Below are 20480 nucleotides of genomic sequence, written 5' to 3'. Positions count from 1 at the left end.
CATTGTTATATGGTACAATGCTTATATATATATATATATATATATATATCATTTTAAAAGTGAATTGAAAACGATTTTTTAAAATAAATTTTAATATCTAATTTGAATCCAAATCGAATCAAATACACAATGAGAAACAAAATAGTTGAATTAAATCATAGTAAAGAATCATCCCATATTTAAACAATATTTATCATCAAAAGGCTTATAAAAAGCTTGTGCTGACAAATGAGATCAAGAACATGAACAGAAAATCACTCAAATCTAGAATTTTGAATAATTAAAATGTATTTAAGTTAGTGTTATATTGGTAATTAATTAAAAGTCAACACTGACTTCTCATTGGCTGCTGCAAACCCGAAACAAAGTATTTACAGTTGGTCCCATGATTCTTATAATAATAGTAAAAATCTCATTTTGATTTTTCTTAATCATATAATAAAAATAAACCTACGCCTAACACCGACAAGTGGACGGACAAACATTATAGCGTTGTTGGAATATTATATTTCCTAAACTAATTATGAGTTATATATATTTTGGATTCGATTGAAAAAATAATTCTATAAATTCAACTTGTCATATTTCATAAATTTAGATTCATAATTTAAAACCGATTTTTTAAAATCTACATACTCCGATTTTCTTAATTATCAGATGGTTCAGATCTAATTTCCATAAACCTTATAAATTATATTCATTCACTAAAAATTCACAAATTGAAATTTCTATAAATCATATAAACTCAACTTCATGTACTGCATGAATCAAATCTATAGCTTAAATCCAAATTTTATTAAATCAACTTTCCAAAACTAGTTTCTATAAACCTTATAAATTATATTCATTCACTACAAATTCATATATTCGAATTGCATTCTTTTTTCTATAAACCCTATAAATTATATCCATTTACTATAAATTCATAAATTCAAACTCCTATCAACCCTATAAATTTAACATCTTATACTTCATAAATAAAAAAATTACAATAGAAATCCATTTTTTAATCCTTACATACCCGATCTTCTGAATTTGGAAATTAAATGCTATAATAAACCCTACAAAATTATATTCAAAGAAAAGAAACACAATCCATAAAAATAAAATAGCTTTCTACTTGCACACCGGAGTCGCAAAATCCCAAACAATGGAGCGGAACACAGAGTGTCCACAATGTCTATTTTCCGAACCTGAGCCCTAAGTCAGAGAAAGTGTTTCAAACATGGTGGCGTCTGTCTTTTAATCAAATCTCCTACTCGTTTGGTTTGGTATGACAAATGGCTTAAACCTTAAAACTGATCTAATGAAACCCGGAAAAAAAAAACTCGAGTACCCTTACCGAGTTTGATCTCTGAAACTGGTGAAGCTCAAGAACTAATCATGTTGAAATGGAATCTTGAGAGCTGTTGAGGAATGGTCGATATTACCGGTCCATATCGCTGTTGCAACGGGGGATCCAACAGTTAGAAATCAGAGAAATACCAAAGAAAATCACATAATAAACCATGGGTTCTAGAGAAAAGACGGGTAATCGCCAAAAGATGATCAAGACCTGAACGTTGTCATAGAGTTCGAACAACGGGACAGCCAAGAGTTTCAAGTTTTTGGGCACAGCAAAGTACTCTTTCTCGGACAGGTGAACTATGAAGAGTCTCTTGCATTCCTGTTGATCCCCGAAAAAACGAGAAAGTTGAGTAGATCATAAATCTCTTTACCTAACTTGCAAAAAAGAGAGTATAAATCTGACCTTCGGCTTCGTGATATGAGGAGGGCAATAAGGATACATCATGGTCTCGAAGTTTGGACGCCACCATGTAGCCACACATTCACCTACCTGTAAGGGGAAACACATGTAAAGAAAGAAGATGTAGATCAATCATGGCTCATGAGAAATCTTAAGAGTGAATCCTTCTTCCTGAAATGAATTCCCTTATCACTGGCATGTCTAGGCATTGCCCAAAAAGTGGCATTGAAGAAGACAAAGCTGTAGGGAGAATTCCTGGCAGAACACTAGATTCTTCCCATTTTCTGGGTATGAATTCCTTATCAACAAAGTTATGGAAGACAAATCGTATCAAATTTTACGTTTAGAGCTATTATCATCTACCCTAAGCTTTTTAAGCTGTCTATCGACCGAGAAATCTACTCATGAAACCAGGATAGTACCTTCCAATCAGGCACAAGATTGGGCGAGTTAGCTCCAAGCTTACTTGCTAACTTTCTTTTCAAGCCCTCAATTTCTGACACAAAAAAAAACACACCGAAATGTGAACAAAAAGAACAAAACTACACCAGTGGGTGAAATTACTTGGGAAGAATGATACCATTTTCTCCTGGCTTCAAACGTCCACCAGGAAGTTTGCAGAATGTGTTACCAATTTGAAGGAGAAGTATGTGAGGATGGTTGTGCTCTTGCACCTGCAAGGTGAATCGACACGGATTTCAACGTAAATGGGGCTGAAATGAATAAGGATTTCAACGTATGCGTTACCAATTTGAAGGAAATGAACTGACATTATTTATTCATCCGGGCAATGAAATGATTGACAACATAAGCCAACGTAGGACAAAAAACCAATCATATATTATGTCCCCAGGACATTGCAACTTCAAAAAAGAAGTAAATGTTTCATGGACTAACATGGAAAAATCGAACAAGGACAGTATGGACTCCCTTATTCAACAGGTTTAAGAGCCCTTGAAGAAAACACCCATAAACAACGAGATTCCATACCTAAAAAATATTGCATGCTGTGTGAATAGCTCATATATCTGGATTTCAACTCAAATCCGTCGAATCTGCAAAACTAGTGGTCTTGTTTGTTCATTTCAATTCATTTAAAAGATGAGAGCTTGTGTTGATTCAACTGCTACAAAACTGAATTGGAGACGATGAAAACTAGGAAGGACACGTCACACATATGACACTGATAAATTATCATAGACCCTTTCGTGTCATGTTATGTTTCTTGAGACAGATTGCTCACAATGTACATTACTGAACATTCTCCTCCAGAACAAAACTACAAAACATGCATTTCATTTTACACGAAAAAAGAATGATGCATTGAATGTGAAGATACAGTTATACAAATAATGAACCAGATTCCTGCATAACCGATATTAATTTTGCATACATGTCCTACCTAGATACAACGATACATGACCGGGAAGACATTCATAAGGATTTGCCAACCGTAAAATCGACAGTTCAAACAGGAAGAGAAATAGCATACCAGTAGAATCCCTTCAACGCTAGTCCTCATGCCTTCCTTCATATAGCTATGCCACACCATTAGCAAACAATGAAGAGATTGACAGAACATTCAGTCTCCAGTGGTCAAATAATAAACGCTAAGCTTAGAAGCCATTTTCTTCAAAGCCAAGCTTGAAACTTTGAAGATGAACTTAGCAATTACCCCAACAACTACAAGAAGACCTCTTTTGTTAAACTTGTTCTAACAACTAAGATATTATTGTCGATTTAAAGTTAATGAATGAAAAACATCACCTCATTGTGCCAAAAATAGCTATAAGTATGGAATTTAGTGCAAACCCAGAAGATTAAAGGTACAGAAACATAAAACAGAAGACAAGCAAGATCCGGAAGAAAAAGAGCAGCACAGCACTGGTCACGAGCTTCCTCCCTAAACGGTTGCATATGACAAAAGACTGGCAAATTCGAAAATCCCACTACACAGATTTACCTCTAATGTACGCAAATTTCGAACAAGGTCAGCGAGATCGTGATTCAATCTTGCGCAAAAAGCATCCAAAGGAAGAAGGAACATATATTCCTAGGGTTTCATTCTGACATCGTTTCCCGAACATTGCAACCAAAAAAGGAGGAAGAGAACAGGGACATCGAGAAGAGATCGTACTTGACTTTCATACGAGCGAGCCGATCGGCGACGGAAGTGTCCTTCTCCAGCTTTGGCTCCTTAGTTCCGAAGCTGTAGTTCGAAAGAGGGTACGTGTTCACCACCGGAGACAACACCATCTCTCTCTACCTCTGAGGAAATCTCTCTCTCTCAGGTTACGCTCGGCGGCGGAGACGACGGAGAAAATAGCAGGAGTGATTCCGGCAGAGAATTTACTCCGGAGCTTTTCTAGAATTTACGGCCTTGTGGTCAAAATTTTATCAGTGTTTGATTTTGTTTTGGGCTACATGGGCCTGATTAATGGGCTGGGCTTTTCATTGATTTTTCCTCAAGAACTATCCATTAAATTTCGTTGATAATTTAGATCATTAGATGTATATATATAGTGTGTATATATATATATGTGTGTGTGTGTGTGTGAATCTGTGTACATATATTTTTGTGATTTTTCTTTTTTAAATTTGTCATCGTGATGTACGTATATTATTTTTTTGATTTGTTATGTCAATTTCGGATGATGGTTTTATCACGATATTAATAGTTAATCGAGATTTTGTCGCAATTTTAAATATGAAATATTTATTTTGAATACAATTGTTTTTACATTTTTTGTTAGATTTAAAATTTACATTTTAACTTACAATTTAAGTAAAATCTGGATACTTTTTGGTATTTTCCGTCATTTAAAATATGAAAACAAAGAGCTAAATATTCTCAGATAATAAAACGCCAGCCCGAACATAACACTTTTTTATTTTTATTTTTTAAATATAAACAGATATAATTTAGCAGCATAAAAACACAAAATAAAAATAATGAGATTCTGAATTGCAGAAATTATGGGTTTTATTTTATTGTTTGATTTCTGCAATTTCGGGTTGAGAACCGAACCGGTTATCGATACCACTGAACCAAACGACAGAAATTATGCGTTTATTTATTGTTTGATTTGGAGTGAGAGCATACCGAACCGGAAAAAGCCCGCCAACGATCTCAATATTTCCCGCCACAATTCCTAACTCTGATATATATGCGCATTGCAAATGTATGCATATCTTCTCCGTTCCTGGGCGAGGAAGAAGAAGAAGAAGAAGGATAGGCAATGGAGATTAGGGTCAAGTGCGGTTGCGAAGAAGAGAAGTGCGGAGAGTGGGCGATCGTGGAAATCCAAGGCGTCATCGAAACTCAACCTTCATTCCATGGATCCCTCCAGAATCTGGAGATCGGCCATCTCTGTCGCTCGGATTCATCCCAGGTTTCATTTCGGATTCGTCATACTCGCACAAACATGACAATCGATCAGTTAATCGATGATATCGGCTTGAGCAGTTATGTATTGTATATGTGTATGTATCATTTGGAGATTGCGGGTTTTGTCGCAGGAAACGTACACTTTCACCATCGGGTACCATGAACTGACAGGTTCGAGGGTGACTCTGAAGAAGCCTTTGCTGGTTCTGAAGAAGGTACGGAAGTGTACGGATGGAGATCCATCGAAAACAGGGGTAGAACTTGAAGTTGCAGGGATAATAAGGAGCAAGATCTTGTTCAAGACCAGACCTAAACCCCTGATTTCTGGTACGAGCACTTACTTCTTCGTGTTCTTGTCCTATACCATTGGCATATCTCTACAGCTGAAACACATCATGATTCAATGTTTTGGTTCATTGTTATATGGTACAATGCTTCCACTACACTTTTATTCGGATCGGTTCAGTTCATTTGCCCCATCTCCAGGATGATAAAGGGCCAAAGCTTGAGACTTTAGGATGATTTCTGGGAGATTTTAGCTTAAGATACGTCTTAATGCTTCTGGGTCATTTTCAATTTTCTTGTTTCAGGAGCACAGCAACCTGCAAAAGAGATTGGGAGCAGACCATAGACAGAAACCTCTCAGGTCTGCTTACTTGGGAGTTGTTGTCTCAACATGTAACTGTTCACTGTGCGATGGGGAACTACTGCTTAGATCAAATCATTGCCTCCATGGGAATTCTGTGTTGTATGGCCAAAATGATGCAAGAGCTTGGTTTTTCATCCACTCATAGCTGAAGACATTAGAATGGTGGTTTCTGTCTGATCCGTGTGTATCTTTACCCTTAGTTCCTCGCTTGCAAACCGACCATTGGATTTGAATTACTTGGTAGTTTGTGACTGTCTCTGTGAGTGCAGCTTCAAACATGTAAAACCCTTTCATCAAATTTCTGTAGATCCAAAGCAAAGATGCAGCTTCAAACATGGGATTAGGTTGATTCAGTTTTAATTGATAAATTTTTTCATTTTTTATATTTTTTAATTACTTCTAGGAAACATTTAATAAAAATATACAAAAATATCAATTTTTTTATTTGACAAATAAATACATCAAATATTAAAATGTATCAAAAAATATTTAATTATGCTATGGATGATTTTATTCTCTTTTCAATATTTGTGTATTTATTTATCAAATTAAAAGTTTGTATTTTTTTCACATTTTGTAGAGTTCATGTATTTTTTATAGATTTTTTTTATTTTTTATATTCGATTAAAATTTGGATTTTCATATTTAAAAAATCATAAAAATTTGATCTTTTAATTTCTATGGTTATAATACGTTAGTCTATTATTTTGATTTTGGAAAACCGAAATGCCCGCACCTATATGGATGGTCGGATTAGAAAATATCAGCGTCTTACATTGGAGAATTTGAATGTATAATTGAAACTATGATAACAACAATTGATATTTTAGTTTTGTTCCCGATTAATTTGGTAATTTTCGGATTTAGTAATTAGTTTTAGAAAAATATTTTATTCAATGTTTTTGTTAATTTTGTATTTTATTTATATTCGAGTTTTTTTATCTCTTTAATTCTTATGCTATACAATAATTATTATTATTATTATTATTAGTTTTAGAAAAATATTTAATTTTTATAAAATATTTTATTCAATGTTTTGGTTAATTTTGTATTTTATTTATATTCGAGTTTTTTTTATCTCTTTAATTCTTATTCTTATTCTTATTCTTATTATTACTATTACTATTATTATTATTATTATTATATTCAAATTTTATATTATTGATTTGGATCGGTTATATCATCTAATTTCTCTCGTGAATACAATTTAAAGCCCATCTTGGGCCCGTTCGACCCGCACGGAGAATCCAAATTCTCGGACCAAACCAGAGATTACCTCCGGCGAACACACGATTCAATCTTCGACCTGACAGAGAAACAGAGTAACAGAACAATGATCGAGTTCATCACAATCCATAGGAATCTCATACTCCAAATCCTTGCCCCAATCTTCTTAACCCTAATCCTCGCATTTCTCAGGATTCCCGTCGTCTTCCTCCACGGCCTCTGCACCTACGTCCAACCGGAGAATCTCGGCCAAAACAACACCGGCGGCGGTGGAATCAAAGCCGCCATTCGACGGCCATCTGATGATCCGAAAGCCAATGTAGAGCTCAAGAGGAGGAACAGATCTAAGGACAAGTTCGAGTTCGACGAGAGCAATGCCCAGATCTTCCGGATCAAGCTCGACGAGGACCACCTCAGATCTCGGCTTTATTACAACGAGTACAAAAACTGTTTCGTTTTGTCCTTCTTAGCTGTTTCCTGTCTTCTGCTACACAAATACTTAGGTGTAGGAGACGACAATATAGCTCTGGCGAATGGGTTGATGGTTCCGCTTGTTCTCGGATTTGTGGCTCTGTGTAAGGTGCTTGCTGCTCTAGCTAGAATTTCGCTCGAGCGATCTGCGTCAAAGAAGTCTGAGAAGAGATTGAGCTTGATTTTCGGGGGTCTAGGGTTTGTTTTTGGGATCGTGATCAGTGCTGGCATTTTCCCGAATGGATTCGATTTCAATTTGGGTTCAGTTGATGGATTCTGGTGCATATTCATCTCGGTTTCAATGGCTTGCATCTCCGGTTTTCTCTACATGCCCGCTGGGCGAAGTGCGCGGTCATTCTGGGTCGGAACAGATCAAATCCGGTCAAATTTGTCGATGATTTCATGCGGATGGTTAGGTAGAATGATTCTCTACGCGAACTACATAGCTTCGGCTTTCACTTCGCTGCTTTGGATTAAGCCGTTGACAGAGATTCTAGTGAAAAAGAACCTTGACACAACTAGCATTATCGGTTTTGTCGGTAACGTAGGTATGCCAATGGAAGATTTCGCCAAGTTTCGGGTTTTATGCTTGTTCTTGTCGGGTTTCTTGCAAGCTTTGGCTGTCCGTCCCAACCTGCAGATGTTCTTGAACGAAGCCGTCTTATCGTGGTACCAGAGATTACATGGAAGCAAGGTTCCCGATTTGGATTTCAGCCGGGCGAAAATGTTCTTGCACAACCACTTCTTATGCCTCGTGGCTCTGCAGTTCTTAGCTCCATCTGTTCTGGTGCTCGTCTTCCTCGGCCTGTCTCAGATCGATCTGAGCTCTTTCTTCATATCCCGACTGGTATGCGGTTCTTTGCCTTGTGGTGACTTCTTTCGACAAGTAGGTTTGTTAATGTCTTGGTGGGTTCTCTTTATTTGGTCGGTGCTTGCTTCAGCTAGCCTTGTATTCTACCGCCGTGGTGTCTTGTATGTCTCTTGAGACGATACTTTTGGGCTTCCCCGAGGTTTTTCGGGTCGGTATATTCCCTGTAACAGGACAATCAGTTTTGCGGAATGTAGTTTTCTCGGTATGTTTGTATGTTATACTCAGAATCAGTTTAAGGTTTTGGTATTGTTTTGTCTTCTGGAAGAGAATTAAAAGCAGGAACATTAACTGTTTTTTTGCCAAAACGTCCGAGGGGACATGACCGGGAGAATGGCATCCGAGAACGAGTCAATGCCCGAACCATCACAAGTTTCAGACAAATAACAGAACGGAAAAACCGTAACCTAAAGGGAAAAAAACACCCATGGTTCGTTCTTGACTCGGGAATCAGCCATCTCGACTCGGAAGATCCCTCTTCTTCTGTTGTTCTCCTATACCCTTTTTAGCTAAAGTGATAGCTACTGAAGAGCAGCTTTGATCTTGTCAATGGTGCAAGAGATGAGGTTGTTCACTGTGCCGACCGATTCCACGTTGAACCTGGCGTTCGGTAAACTGTTCACCAGTATCTGAAACCCGATAGACAGGAGACATCCGCTTCCGCCGCCGCCGAACCCATCGCTCTCGGGCTTCATCATTCCCCCATCGTCGGGTAATATCGAGAACCCAGATGGAAGAAGAGCGACGTAAGCCGAATCCCCACCGTTCATGACCACATTCATCGACGAGACGTCGACGGGAGCGTACATCACCAGGGAACCCGAGGCGTCGGTCCAAGTCTCTTGCAGGATCAGCATAGTGCTTTCGGCTTGATCTATCCCCTGCACAAAAAGTTCAATTTTTACCTCAAACAGGTAAGACACCATTTCTTTGTTTCCATGGGAATCGCTTAAACCAAGAACTTAGTTGGATTTACTCACAGAAGTACGGAGAACAGAGACGCAGTTTCCTTGATGTTGTCCCTTTGGTAAGCGGATCATCTCCTGCATCGAGCTTCCGTTCGACAAAATATCCCACTGGTTTCGGCATTTCGGGTCGCGGAGGAAGTCGAAGAGCCTCCACGGATCCAGGGGAAGCCAGACCGACGTTGCAGCGCTAAGAACGATGCCCGAGGGCTCTCCTGGGTCGATCAGGTTCTTCCGGGTCCGTATCCTCATGTCTTCGCCTACATTCGCCACGAGAAGCTTGTCCCACTTCCGTACCGACGATCTCGAGATGCCCGCATAGAAGTTGACCGCCATCCGCTGCGCTAGCTTCAGTATGCTCTTCTCTCCCGCTGGCGACAAACCTATCCAAAACGCCACAATCTCTCAATTCATTTTCGGGGTTCTCGGAAGATCTCAGCCCGAGCTTTTTAACAAACGTTAATTATAGGGTTTCGAGCAGGAGAAGAGGGGGAAAGAGCGACCTGTGTGATTGTCGATAGGATCATCGAGAGAAGACAGAATCGTCTGGAAGCTCTCGCATTGCCTCTGAAGAGTGACGAGCCATCTTTCCGCCCCGAAACCACGGCCCGAGCTGAGCAATGGTCGGAAAAGTCGGTGAACGTTACTCTCGTCATACTCCGAGTGTTCCACCCATGTAACCTGCAAGTTTTTTGTTTTTCATAAAACTTAAACAGGATTGAACCAACTAATCACGAGCCAAGACTATGAAATATTATACGGCCATCAAGATTTTATCGATACAGAAACGTACGACAAGTTCAGGCTGATGTGGAATCTAGAAACCCAAACCGAACCGAAACGGGTATTGACCCGTCGGATAGTCCGACCGAGAAACCCGAGGGAGATCAGACCGAGATCATGTACACTGGAAAAAATATCCGACCCATGTCTACCCCTACCAACTAATCATGAGTCAAACTAGAGGTCTAGCTCTGATTCTACAAACCTCGGTCAGGTGCAAATAAGCTCGAGAAAACAAACTACATAGAAGCGGATATCCAATCCATCGGGTAAATCCGACAGACAAAACCCAAGGGATACGAGCCCCGAGATCATGTACACCGGAAAACTTGGAGAGCCGATCCGTGTCCAGCCCTACCAGCTATGACCCAAACTAGGGGTTCTAGGCCGGATTCTAAACCTCGCTTATGTGCAAATAAGCTCGAGAAAACAAACTATGAAGAAGCGGAACGAGTTACAGGTTCGGAATTACCTTGGAACAGCCATTTCCGATGTCCTGTATAATGCAGCCTGAAGGGAGCCTCCTACAGCCAACATAAGACTGCAAGTTCGGATCTTCTCCGTTAATGTCGGAAGAAACATCAACCACTGCCCATAAACCCTCTTCCTGTTGCTTGCAGTATCTAAGATACTTCACTTGTCTGGTTGGAACTAATGGCGATATCACTTGAAACTCTGCTCTCATCTGCCCGGAAAAGAAAAAGTCGGTTCCGTTCATACCCGATATCGGCAAGAATATATATCTATAAAAGGGTAACCGATCGAGAAACGCACCAGTTGAAGCCAACCGTCCATGGTTCCACCAGTACCGCTCGATATCACTTTGATGGTCGACGCTGTAGCCACGATCGACTCGAACATCTCTGTCCACCGGTTCTGCGAAAACGTTAAAAAAATGTTAACAAAATCTTTGCTTGGTTTCGCTATTGAACAAATCTTTATCGGGTCATACCGCATCCATCAGTGTCTCGACCAGAGCCAAGCTGTTGCTGAGAACCAAACCGGTTTCCCTTGAAGCCTCGGCTACAAACCCTGCAGAGGTTATACAGCTCGTGCCAGAGAAAACCCTTCTATATTCATCATGGTTCAGCGCCTCTTTCTCGCTGTTCGGGTATTTGATCCAAAGTGGATAGTTTGAATCTGCCAGCTTAATCAGCTCATCCATGGCCGCCAAGGCAAGATCGATAAACATTGATCTCTCGTACATCAGTTCATTTCCAACCTCGGGTTTGATTGGAGCCGGTCCATCGCTGAAATCAATGCCAGTTCCACCAGTTCTTCCCACTGGAAATCCCGAATACAAGGCATCTAAGACAGATGGCCGAGGGAATGGACCGGCCAAGGCAGAAACTGGTCCGACGAGGAACTTGTTTGCCAAACCGCAAACCCGGGATAGTTCGTCTTTCAATCTCGCATTCTCGATTCCAAGATTCTGCTGCTCGAATGTAACTTCACCCGGAACAGCTGGCCCGCCACAAACATTGCACATAGGACTTCTCATCGCCACTTTCAGCAAATTGTTCTCCGCAATCAGCTTCTCATTCTCTTCTCTCAGAATCGCATTCTCATGGCGTTCAAGCTGCGTCTGATCGAGAGAAAAAAACTACGGTGAATGACAAATGCTACAAGATGATCTTGTCAAGATCGAAGAGCAGAAGAAAGGCTAATCAGTAGTTAGTAGTACCTTCATTTGAGTTCTTCTGTTCTGAAACCAGAACTTGATCTGGTTACCCTCCAGGCCGAGCCTTCGGCTAAGTTCCAGCCTTTGTTTTTCATCAGGATGAGGACACTCCTTGAAGAGACTACACACCCGAAATCGAAAAAAGTCACAACCTTTTTTGTGAATTAACCAATGCCCTGAATCCAATCAAAGCTCTGAAAACTCAAAACAGCAGAAACGATTTACGATTCGAGTTCTTGAATCTGGTAAGGAGAGTGTCTGTGGTATTTCTTCTTCTTCTTCTTCGGGTGGTGATGTTCTTGTCCTCCTCCTGCCTCTTGATCATCAGCAGACACTGAACCGAGGTTGTCGCTTCCTGACCTGTTCTCATACTCGTCGTCTCTGATTCTCTCCAGAAAGGTCGGATCGAAAATCTCCCCGCACAGACCAATATCACCATGCCCGTTCATTTTCCCTTTCTGCAACAAACCAGACGCTGCCACGAGTTACGAAAAGAAATACCTTCTCCCAGAAATCTAACAGTGCAACAAACCCACCGAATCAAAAGGAACATACAGAGGGAAGTGAAACGATAGAACTCGGCATAGTTGCTGAAACCACAGCCGAACTATTACTACAGTTCAGACCCTCAAAACTCATCATCACAAATAGACGAGGGAAGGAGAGAGAGAGACGATTTGGTGTCTGAAGGTGTGGGTTTTGTTCTTTAATGTTCCTCTATATTTTACCTTATATTTGATTCCCTTTGCTTGTTTATCAAGTTTCTCACGTTTCAAGCAATGCCCAGAAAAAAAAAATGGTATCTTTTCTGGTGTATTTGTGGATTGGGAGCAGGAAGAAGGAGAAAGGTCTCCCTTTTCAAATACAATGTCACTCATCCCTTCATCCAGAAACCTCTGATTCTCTCCAGAAGAAATGCTTCTGTCAGATGAGGGAGAGAGAGAGAGAGAGAGAGAGAGAGAGAGAGAGAGAGAGAGAGAAATTAAGGAACATGACAAAGAAAGCCCCCAAAATTTCAGGCTATTCTCGTTGACCTTCTAACCCCAAATTTTCTCCCTTTCCAAAGTAGATTTCAGAGAGAGAGAGAGAGGGGGGGGGGACAAAAAGGAAACCCTAATTTTCGTCGAGACCCAGAACGCAAAAGCTTCGGATTTGACCAAGTTGGTTTCTTGTCAGTATCTCCAAGAAGACAAAAAAGGAGGAGGAAGAAGAAGAAAAAGACATTCACTGAGGTAAAAGATTCGAGCGAATCAAGATCTCAAAAAGGAGAGAGGCTATTTTAACTTTTTTCCACAAACCCAGATACCCAAAAGGGCCCAGTTGACACTCTATAATCAAAGAAATATACTTTATCACAGTTCGTTAATAATGGGGTCACTGTGAAATCAAATGTAAACAATGGGTTCATCACCATGAAAATGATAAACCTTTTTCAGATCGAGATTATCTTGAAACGGAAGCATCACTACACTGGAGATCTATTTAAGTAGAAGAAGAAGAAGACATGATACAATGGTGGAATTTAGCAAAAGATCGACGGACAGAGATCGCTCCACACGGAATGCACATGCTTGTACAGTTGTGCCGTAAATCTATACACACACGCATACATTCACACAGATACCGAATCATTTTAATATTATATAAGCTTGACTTACAAACGGCTCTCTTCCCGGAGACAAAACAGAGAGCCTTGTCAAAAGGGTTCGTCTTTTATACGCTGTTTATATACGAATGGCCGTGTATTTGAGTGTGCGTATATACACTTATATATACATTTCTTTCTTGACAAAAACAACTCAGAACGCCATTTTTAGTGGCAATCCAAGAGAGAGAGAGAGAGAAGAGTGGGGCCCGCTCGCTCCAAGACCCGAGTTCGAGATATCCGCCGGCGGTCTTCTTCCCACGCGCAAAGTTCGCGCTTGTCGGACACTCGCGATATAATTTTAAAAAACTAAATAATAACAACAACAATTAAAAACAAAAGTTGATACAATGCTTATTCATTGAGAAGAGAGCAATCAGTTGATCATATTTGATTTCTAAGCACACAAAAAAAATTATATTTAATTTTTGGTTTTTTTTAAAAAAAATATATAAAAAAACAAGGGCATATTGAATCCAATTCCTTACAATTACGAATGATAAATCTGTGTACGGAAAGGCGGTTTTTTTATTACTTCCGAAAAAGAAAAGAGGGTCAATCAATTTTTCCTATGGAATTTTTTTACCCTTGCAATCAATTTTTCCCATATTCGGACAGATTTTGGGTTGCTCTAAGGATGGTAATTATTAATTTTTCTTTACACCATATATTTTGAATGTTTTTTTTTATAAGAAGAACCTAAATTTCTTAAGGACAAAACAACTGTCTTTCCTTTAATCTCTTCGTATTTACTGCAAAACAGTTTTGTTAATTATTTGCTTTTTTATACTATAGATGATAGAATTGAGAAAGAATACATTTTCATATCTAAACTGTATTTTCTATTTTATTAATATCTATTTTTGTGTGCTTCAATATTTTAAATTCTTTTTCCAAACATATTAATTTAGTGCTCAAGACTTTAGTAGAAATATATATGTATATATCTAATTTGTGATGTAATTGTAAACGGTATATATATATATCTCATCTTTTGTAGAAAAATATTTTAAATTTAAAATTATCGAAAACTTCTCTGAAAGGAAAATTGCAGGATTTACCTAGGCGAATAGTTTTGAGAAGAGAAATACTTTATCTTTATAATTTTCACATAAAAAATTTGCGTAGAAATAGAAAAAGGCAATGCAAATTTTAGAGATGTTAAGAAGATATATGTTGTTGGTGAATGAAAAAAGAAAAGAAAGATGTTAATTATAGCTATATATATCTTTAATTGGATATGTATATAAAATGTGGGATGTTTTATATCCATTATTATAACTTTAAAAATAGAATCAAATCGTCCTAACTAAACAGTATAAATTATTCCATTTTTAACGCAAAATAACAATTTTTGTTGTATTTAGACTGATTCACTAATCATTGGGCTCAACTATATCTATCCTGTATGGGAAGATAACCTTTTTACTATATAGTTTCAATATTTTAATAGATTTTTTTCTATCACTCAGAATAAATAAATATCCCAAATAATTTTATATCCACGTTATATATATATATATATATATATATATATATATATATATCAACGGGATTATAATGAACTTGGAAAGAATGAAAATACCAACTTTTTATTTCGCTTGATCATCATCACAATCCTTTTTTTTATTTCATTTTCTTATCCATTCGGCTACATGAAAAAAAAGAAACAAACTAAACTGAACTCCAGTTTTATTCTTAGACACGTCTTGTCCCGTCCACTCCTTAAACACCTCCAGATCCTGTCAAAGGAATTTTTTTTTATAATAAAATCTATCATGTGATACATTTATGTACATATTACATATATAATGTCTAGTAAATTAAAATTTTAATGGGAAATAACACAGAATATACATCTAGTTTATATAAAAGATATTAATCAAAGTATCTATAATCATACCTACGGAAGGTGGACGTGGTTTATGTATATTATCTGATCAGTCAATTAGTTGCCACAAGAGAAAGAGGGGATGTTGCAGCGAGAAGGAAGCCTAGATGCGATGCGGACTGTGTTGCAGAGACAGTCCACCGGTACGGCCTGGAGAGCTCCGCAACACTCGGAGCTCGGGTTCGTGTTCGCAGCTCCAGGGACCACGAACTCCGCGCACGTGTTCAGATTCGTCAGCTCGGCCGTGCAGCTCTGCCCCTCCGCCACTCCCACCGCTATCAGGACCAGTGCGAAAGCGATCAGAATCTTTGACGAGTCCCTCTTTGTCACCATTGTTTCAAGTTTTTTTAGAAAATCTTTTTTGTTAGGGTTTCTGGTGGTGAGTATTGTGTGTCTCTCCTAGGGTTCAGGGTTTTATATAGACGTGACTTGAGGTGTATGTTTCACGACGTGAAGAGGGTTCCGCGAGTGTGAGTTACCTAAACGCGAGAGAGAGAGAGAGAGAGAGAGAGTTCGTATCATGCATGGAGGTTGTGTGCGCTTGGCAAACATGCAGCTTACGTGAATATAATGCATCCTAGAAAACAAAAGGGACGAAGCCGAATAAAAAACCTAGGGGTGTAAATTTTGGGCTCGAAGTGCGAAGCGCCACCCGGTCTAACCCGAAAATTAGTGGACTTCGAATATAAGTTTCTCGTCTCTGAAAAAAATCGAGCTTTTGAAGCAGGCTCAAATCGAACTTCGGATTCGAGTAGGGCCGACCGAAAGTCCAATATTTATAAATAAAAAAAAAAAAGATTTACAAAGAGGTTTATATAGGTCGGCCCAGCCTGGCCCGACCCATGCTCGGTATATATAGGACTGGGTTTTTGGTTTAACTATATAGGTTCGAAAAAAATTGGACCGGTCCGAGTCCGAGCCCGAAACCTTCGAGTCGAGTGCAGGTTCGAGCCGAGTCGGAACCGTGCCGTCCCGATTGACACCCTAAAAAAATCTTAAATTATAAAACTAAATTGTGTATTTTAAGTTCCTCATTAGAAACTCTAAACTATACAAATAACTCAAGCAAAAAAAAAATCAGAAAACATGAGGAAAAAAATCCGATTTATTTGTCTCATCAATAAAAGAATTGTCTCATCATATGTATATCAGTATATGTGCGTGTATTTATGTGTATATATATAAATGTGCGAGCATATATATATATACATGTAATATATGCGTCTGTATTTTTTTTATTTATTTTCATTTTTTAAAAATTCCTTGATGATGTGGTAATATTTTGATACGTCGTAACCGGTGATCTTATCGGTGACTAGATTTTTTTTTTTTAATACTAAAGAAGGAAATGACTTCCAATGTCATGTAATTTTTGTTTTAGAAATCTTTGAAATTCAAGATTTTGACTAGATTTTTTTATACTAAAGAAGGAAATGACTTCAAAAGTAGCGTAATTTTTTCTTGGAAATATTTGAAATTCATGATTTTAACCGAAGATAATTCATGTATTAATTTGGAAGTCGATAACGAATCTTTCGCTGCATCCGAGTTTCGCGCTCCGATCTCGCGCCACAATCGCGACGAGATTCGGACGTGTCTCCGCTCGTATGGAGAACGATCCTCCTCGATCGAGGACAAATGATCAGCAGCAACTTAATCTCTCCGTTCTCCGTTTCACTTTCGGTAATTCTTTCTTTCTCTGGCCTTCTTTTTCCGCCGTCGAAAGTTCGAATTTCGTATCCTGAAGCTGAATTTGATTGGTACGGATACTTTTGTCTGCGGCCGATAGGAATTCCTGGACTGGACGAATCATACCTGCCGAGATGGATCGGCTACGGGTTCGGGTCGCTTCTTCTCGTAAATCACTTCTTGGGTTCTGGTCCTACCAGCGAAGCTCAGCTGGTAAATTGTAGTCAACTCCACAACTTTGCAATTTTACTGTTTGAATGGTGATTTGGGTTCATATGGTTACTAAATGCTTGGTGACAGAGATCAGAAGCCTTGGGCCTGTCACTTGCTGCATTTTCCGTAGCTATACCGTACATTGGAAAGTTCCTCAAGGTAATCATATTGCACTACCTACTGCATTGTTTTTATTATCATCCGTCTATATTGAGCAAAGTATGATCTGGGGTTTCCCCGGATTGATCGTTTATGGGAGAAAGGGGAAAGTTTTTGTTGAGATTGAGATTGTTAGAATTTCTTCTTTGCGTGATGTTGTTGATGGTATTGTGTTTGTTGGTTTATAGGGTGCTGCAATGGCAGAACAGAGAACTCTGCCTGAAGAGGGGAGCCAGATTTTCATTATATCGTCAAAAATTCCAGATACTTTGAAGGAAGATCTTGCATGGGCAACATATGTTCTACTGAGGAATACAAGTACGATAGCTGTGGTATGATTTCGATCTAGTGGACTGGTGCTCTTGTTGTTCGTGCATAGTTCATAGTTGTATGCTTTTCTGTTGCTTGCTTACGTTGAACAGAAGTGTTAAACCTAGTTTTTCTTCAGTTGATATCAGTTCAAGGTGAGCTTTGCGTTCGTGGGTATTGGAATAGTCCGGTTCAGATGTCGAAAGCTCAACTACATGATCGGTTTCAGAATAAGTAGATGAAATCAGCTTGTCGGATGTGAAGGAGATACTTTATTTCCCTCAATATTCAGGTACATTATTGATTCTCTATTTCACAATCCTGAACTGATTCAATGGTGTAGCTTTCTTATATGTCAAAGCAACCATTTCTATGAAGTTTCAAAATTTACTGATAGTGTCTGCTTGATTTTAGGTTCTGCTTCATGGGAAATACTTCCAGATGGGACGCGTTCTCTTCTGGTGCAACCATTTGTACAGAGTATGAATGAATCACAAAAGATGGAAGGGTTTTTGATGGTCGCTTCTACTACTGAATATGCATATAGTGACAAAGATAGAGCCTGGATTCAAGCTATAGCTAACAAATTCAGAGGTGAGAATGTTCACATGGAATGATGGAATTAAAATGAAATGAGGTTTTTGCTTACTTTTTGGTTAGATCAAACAATCACCATATTTACCAGACTTGGCTTTAGGTATTCATGTTGTGCTGCTGTTGCGGCCAACTTTGCACATTCAGGACATGAATTATTAAAACATTCATGGGAGCAAAGCCAACTTCTTAGTTCATTTGATAAGTGAATCTGCACATTCTTCTCAATGACTTTTGGATTTTGCTATCTATGGTTTTGGAATATGCAGCAATATACAAATGTAAAGCTCAAGTGAAATTTGCCATAAAATCTTTTATTTATTATAAAATATTATCACACCTGCATATTATTATCCGGGCTGCGAATTCGTCAGCAATGTGGCTAGTCTTTGAGGTCAAATCTTATAGAGTAAATGCTTTGTATCATCATATCTTGTTGAAGTCTCCAAAGATCACCAAACATTTCGTTTCTTATCTCCTTTTTCCTTCATGGCTAGCAGGATCATATGTGGTGTAATTTTTTATCTGTATCTTGAAGATTGACAACAAGTTCCTAAAGAAACTTCTCCAGGCCATATACCAAATTCTGCAAATCCGAGAGGAACGATGAAAGTTGCTCAGATCAAGGTTAGTGAGAGATCCATAGGTGAAAGAGAGCTATTCACTTCTTTTGTTCTTACCTTAAGACGCACAACCTTTCTGATAGCAAGGAGTAGGCCTGGCATTAGGGACCTTACATCCGTTATGTCATGTTTGACAGTGTAAACCTGCATCCAGCAGCCTGAACCATGAGATTTGTCACGAGCTATAATTTCCAACCCCGGTATTTTAAGATAGAAGCTAGAATATTCATGTTCTGTTCTTCTAAGATTATAGTTTCTTCAATGTTAATTCTTCCAAGACACTTAAATGCCAAACTAAATTACATCTCCTGGACTCGAGAAGTAAACTGTGGTTCTCGATGGTAGTAGTCCTGGAAGAACCATGCTATGAACACGGACCCCATCTTCTCCTACTACTTGACCCCTTGCCTGGACAAAGGAACGCAGAAACACAGCTCTGTTAAAAGGTTAGTTTATTATACATGTAAAAGATCTTGGTCTACTCTGTCTTAGATAGCAAGCCACTGCTGCAGTTTTCTGCTAGTTTATTCATGCTTACCTGTACATCGGCCACGATATCTTCCCTATTGGAGATCTGACCGAAGTTTGAAATGTTGTTGGCAATTTGAATAGCATCTGGAGAAGGAAGATCCTGCATTTACAACGACGCAATTTATATGTCGTTCACTAAGTCAAAGTTGCATATGTTTGTATGTGGCAAATGATTATCTTCTTTCTTATATGCCGTGATTCAAGTAAACGCAGTATACAGTTCCTGCGAATCCTTGGAGCCTTTCCAGATTCTAAACTAGTTTTGATCAACATTCCAAACTTTGATTTCGTTATAGGATATCTTATTTGCATTCTCTCATACGGATGCATTTTCCCTTGACTCCACAAGTTCTACATTGTTGTAGTGGAAGGAAGCCATTATAACAGCCTGCTGCAGAAGTATAGATCCTATGGATAGAGTTGGTGCCACCAGGCAACCCTAACATGATGAACGGGAAACTAGATCAAACACCGGCAGACGTTCTTGTCTTGGCGAAATAAGAAGAAGATACCGAATTGCTGCAATGGAGCATCTCACCCTCTGCTCACCATGGTTGCCTTCTCACATAATGCAGATAATGCTGACACTGTCTCTGGCTTAATCCGAGGTATGCATACTACACTCTTCATTCCAAATATTGTTGCCTGATGAATTCAGAAGTAACACCATTTACAAATAGCAGAATGTAGATTACTTCTATGAGTTTTCACATTAAAAATGTTCCTTTACCTGTTTCACATTTTCATAGACCGTTGACGGGTCGGTAAAATCAACGACAACTCCCGTTTCTTTAGCCTGCCGGGATTTTTGTAGACAGTTTAGACGAAATTTGTGGGCCGCGAGAGAGATTTTTTGGGAAAGGAGAAACTTTGGGAGTAAATGTTAACCTGAGAGATTGAGCCTAAGTAAAACCCGAGTTAACGACACGTAGAATGAGGTGATAACGTTAAGAGACCTTGCCGATATCTTCACCGACGAAAAGGGTATCCACAGCACCTGCTAACTCCATTCCTCTGGCCTTGGTGATAGCAATTACGGCCGCTTTT

The 20480-nt window shown here is 38.9% G+C and overlaps 7 protein-coding genes across 14 annotated transcripts in view; 3 read left to right on the top strand and 4 right to left on the bottom strand.

Annotated features, from left to right (window-relative positions):
* Positions 1-970: 970 nt before the first annotated feature.
* On the bottom strand, positions 971-4115 carry LOC104825098 (pre-mRNA cleavage factor Im 25 kDa subunit 2-like). 3 transcript variants are annotated; one of them, XM_010557361.1, is made up of 8 exons: positions 3885-4115; positions 3240-3285; positions 2328-2421; positions 2170-2243; positions 1751-1837; positions 1556-1666; positions 1343-1442; positions 971-1200 (listed from the first exon to the last, which is right to left on the bottom strand). In XM_010557361.1, exons 1-7 carry the CDS (start codon positions 4001-4003, stop codon positions 1371-1373), a joined length of 603 nt encoding a protein of 200 aa, XP_010555663.1. In that variant the 5' UTR covers positions 4004-4115; the 3' UTR covers positions 971-1200; positions 1343-1370. The 3 variants fall into 3 exon arrangements, with proteins under 3 accessions (XP_010555663.1, XP_010555664.1, XP_010555662.1); XM_010557362.1 differs by having other exon boundaries at positions 971-1193; XM_010557360.1 differs by having other exon boundaries at positions 971-1442.
* An 842-nt stretch (positions 4116-4957) lies between these two features.
* Positions 4958-6137, top strand: LOC104825097 (chromosome transmission fidelity protein 8 homolog). The gene is made up of 3 exons (XM_010557359.1): positions 4958-5139; positions 5267-5462; positions 5726-6137. Exons 1-3 carry the CDS (start codon positions 4987-4989, stop codon positions 5764-5766), a joined length of 390 nt encoding a protein of 129 aa, XP_010555661.1. The 5' UTR covers positions 4958-4986; the 3' UTR covers positions 5767-6137.
* An 873-nt stretch (positions 6138-7010) lies between these two features.
* On the top strand, positions 7011-8601 carry LOC104825095. 2 transcript variants are annotated; one of them, XM_010557358.2, is made up of 2 exons: positions 7011-7898; positions 8031-8601. In XM_010557358.2, exons 1-2 carry the CDS (start codon positions 7118-7120, stop codon positions 8465-8467), a joined length of 1218 nt encoding a protein of 405 aa, XP_010555660.1. In that variant the 5' UTR covers positions 7011-7117; the 3' UTR covers positions 8468-8601. The 2 variants fall into 2 exon arrangements, with proteins under 2 accessions (XP_010555660.1, XP_010555659.1); XM_010557357.2 differs by having other exon boundaries at positions 7012-8601.
* Positions 8602-8622: 21 nt separating this feature from the next.
* On the bottom strand, positions 8623-13515 carry LOC104825094 (homeobox-leucine zipper protein HDG7-like). 5 transcript variants are annotated; one of them, XM_010557355.1, is made up of 9 exons: positions 13438-13515; positions 12005-12237; positions 11783-11900; positions 11051-11683; positions 10873-10974; positions 10571-10783; positions 9819-9996; positions 9331-9698; positions 8623-9231 (listed from the first exon to the last, which is right to left on the bottom strand). In XM_010557355.1, exons 2-9 carry the CDS (start codon positions 12226-12228, stop codon positions 8872-8874), a joined length of 2196 nt encoding a protein of 731 aa, XP_010555657.1. In that variant the 5' UTR covers positions 12229-12237; positions 13438-13515; the 3' UTR covers positions 8623-8871. The 5 variants fall into 5 exon arrangements, with proteins under 5 accessions (XP_010555657.1, XP_010555658.1, XP_010555654.1 ...); XM_010557356.2 differs by lacking the exon at positions 13438-13515 and adding an exon at positions 13207-13225; XM_010557352.2 differs by lacking the exon at positions 13438-13515 and adding an exon at positions 12508-12986.
* A 1507-nt stretch (positions 13516-15022) lies between these two features.
* Positions 15023-15683, bottom strand: LOC109117151 (protein MEN-8). The gene is made up of 2 exons (XM_019203909.1): positions 15328-15683; positions 15023-15166 (listed from the first exon to the last, which is right to left on the bottom strand). The coding sequence occupies exon 1, from the start codon at positions 15646-15648 to the stop codon at positions 15373-15375; it is 276 nt and encodes a 91-aa protein (XP_019059454.1). The 5' UTR covers positions 15649-15683; the 3' UTR covers positions 15023-15166; positions 15328-15372.
* A 1157-nt stretch (positions 15684-16840) lies between these two features.
* On the top strand, positions 16841-19996 carry LOC104825190 (protein COFACTOR ASSEMBLY OF COMPLEX C SUBUNIT B CCB2, chloroplastic-like). Its single transcript, XM_019203901.1, is given in 10 exon segments — positions 16841-16998; positions 17105-17217; positions 17305-17376; positions 17565-17708; positions 17825-17918; positions 17921-17977; positions 18100-18279; positions 18780-18906; positions 19040-19348; positions 19799-19996. Coding segments are annotated over 8 exon segments (753 nt in total). The 5' UTR covers positions 16841-16922; the 3' UTR covers positions 18797-18906; positions 19040-19348; positions 19799-19996.
* The window catches only part of LOC104825189 (dihydrodipicolinate reductase-like protein CRR1, chloroplastic), a 2503-nt gene continuing 530 nt past the window's right edge, over positions 18508-20480 (bottom strand). The window contains 9 exon segments of the mRNA XM_019203902.1: positions 18508-18865; positions 18960-19046; positions 19206-19310; positions 19441-19533; positions 19756-19872; positions 19983-20078; positions 20164-20229; positions 20322-20353; positions 20356-20477. Coding sequence (XP_019059447.1) covers positions 18833-18865; positions 18960-19046; positions 19206-19310; positions 19441-19533; positions 19756-19872; positions 19983-20078; positions 20164-20229; positions 20322-20353; positions 20356-20477 — 751 coding nt within the window. The 3' untranslated portion in view covers positions 18508-18832.

The sequence above is a fragment of the Tarenaya hassleriana genome, unplaced genomic scaffold, assembly GCF_000463585.1.
Source record: "Tarenaya hassleriana unplaced genomic scaffold, ASM46358v1 Cleome42, whole genome shotgun sequence".
NCBI classification, from domain to species: domain Eukaryota; kingdom Viridiplantae; phylum Streptophyta; class Magnoliopsida; order Brassicales; family Cleomaceae; genus Tarenaya; species Tarenaya hassleriana.
The sequence above is the reverse complement of the archived record's forward strand: the minus strand, read 5'-3'. Positions and strand labels throughout refer to the sequence as shown.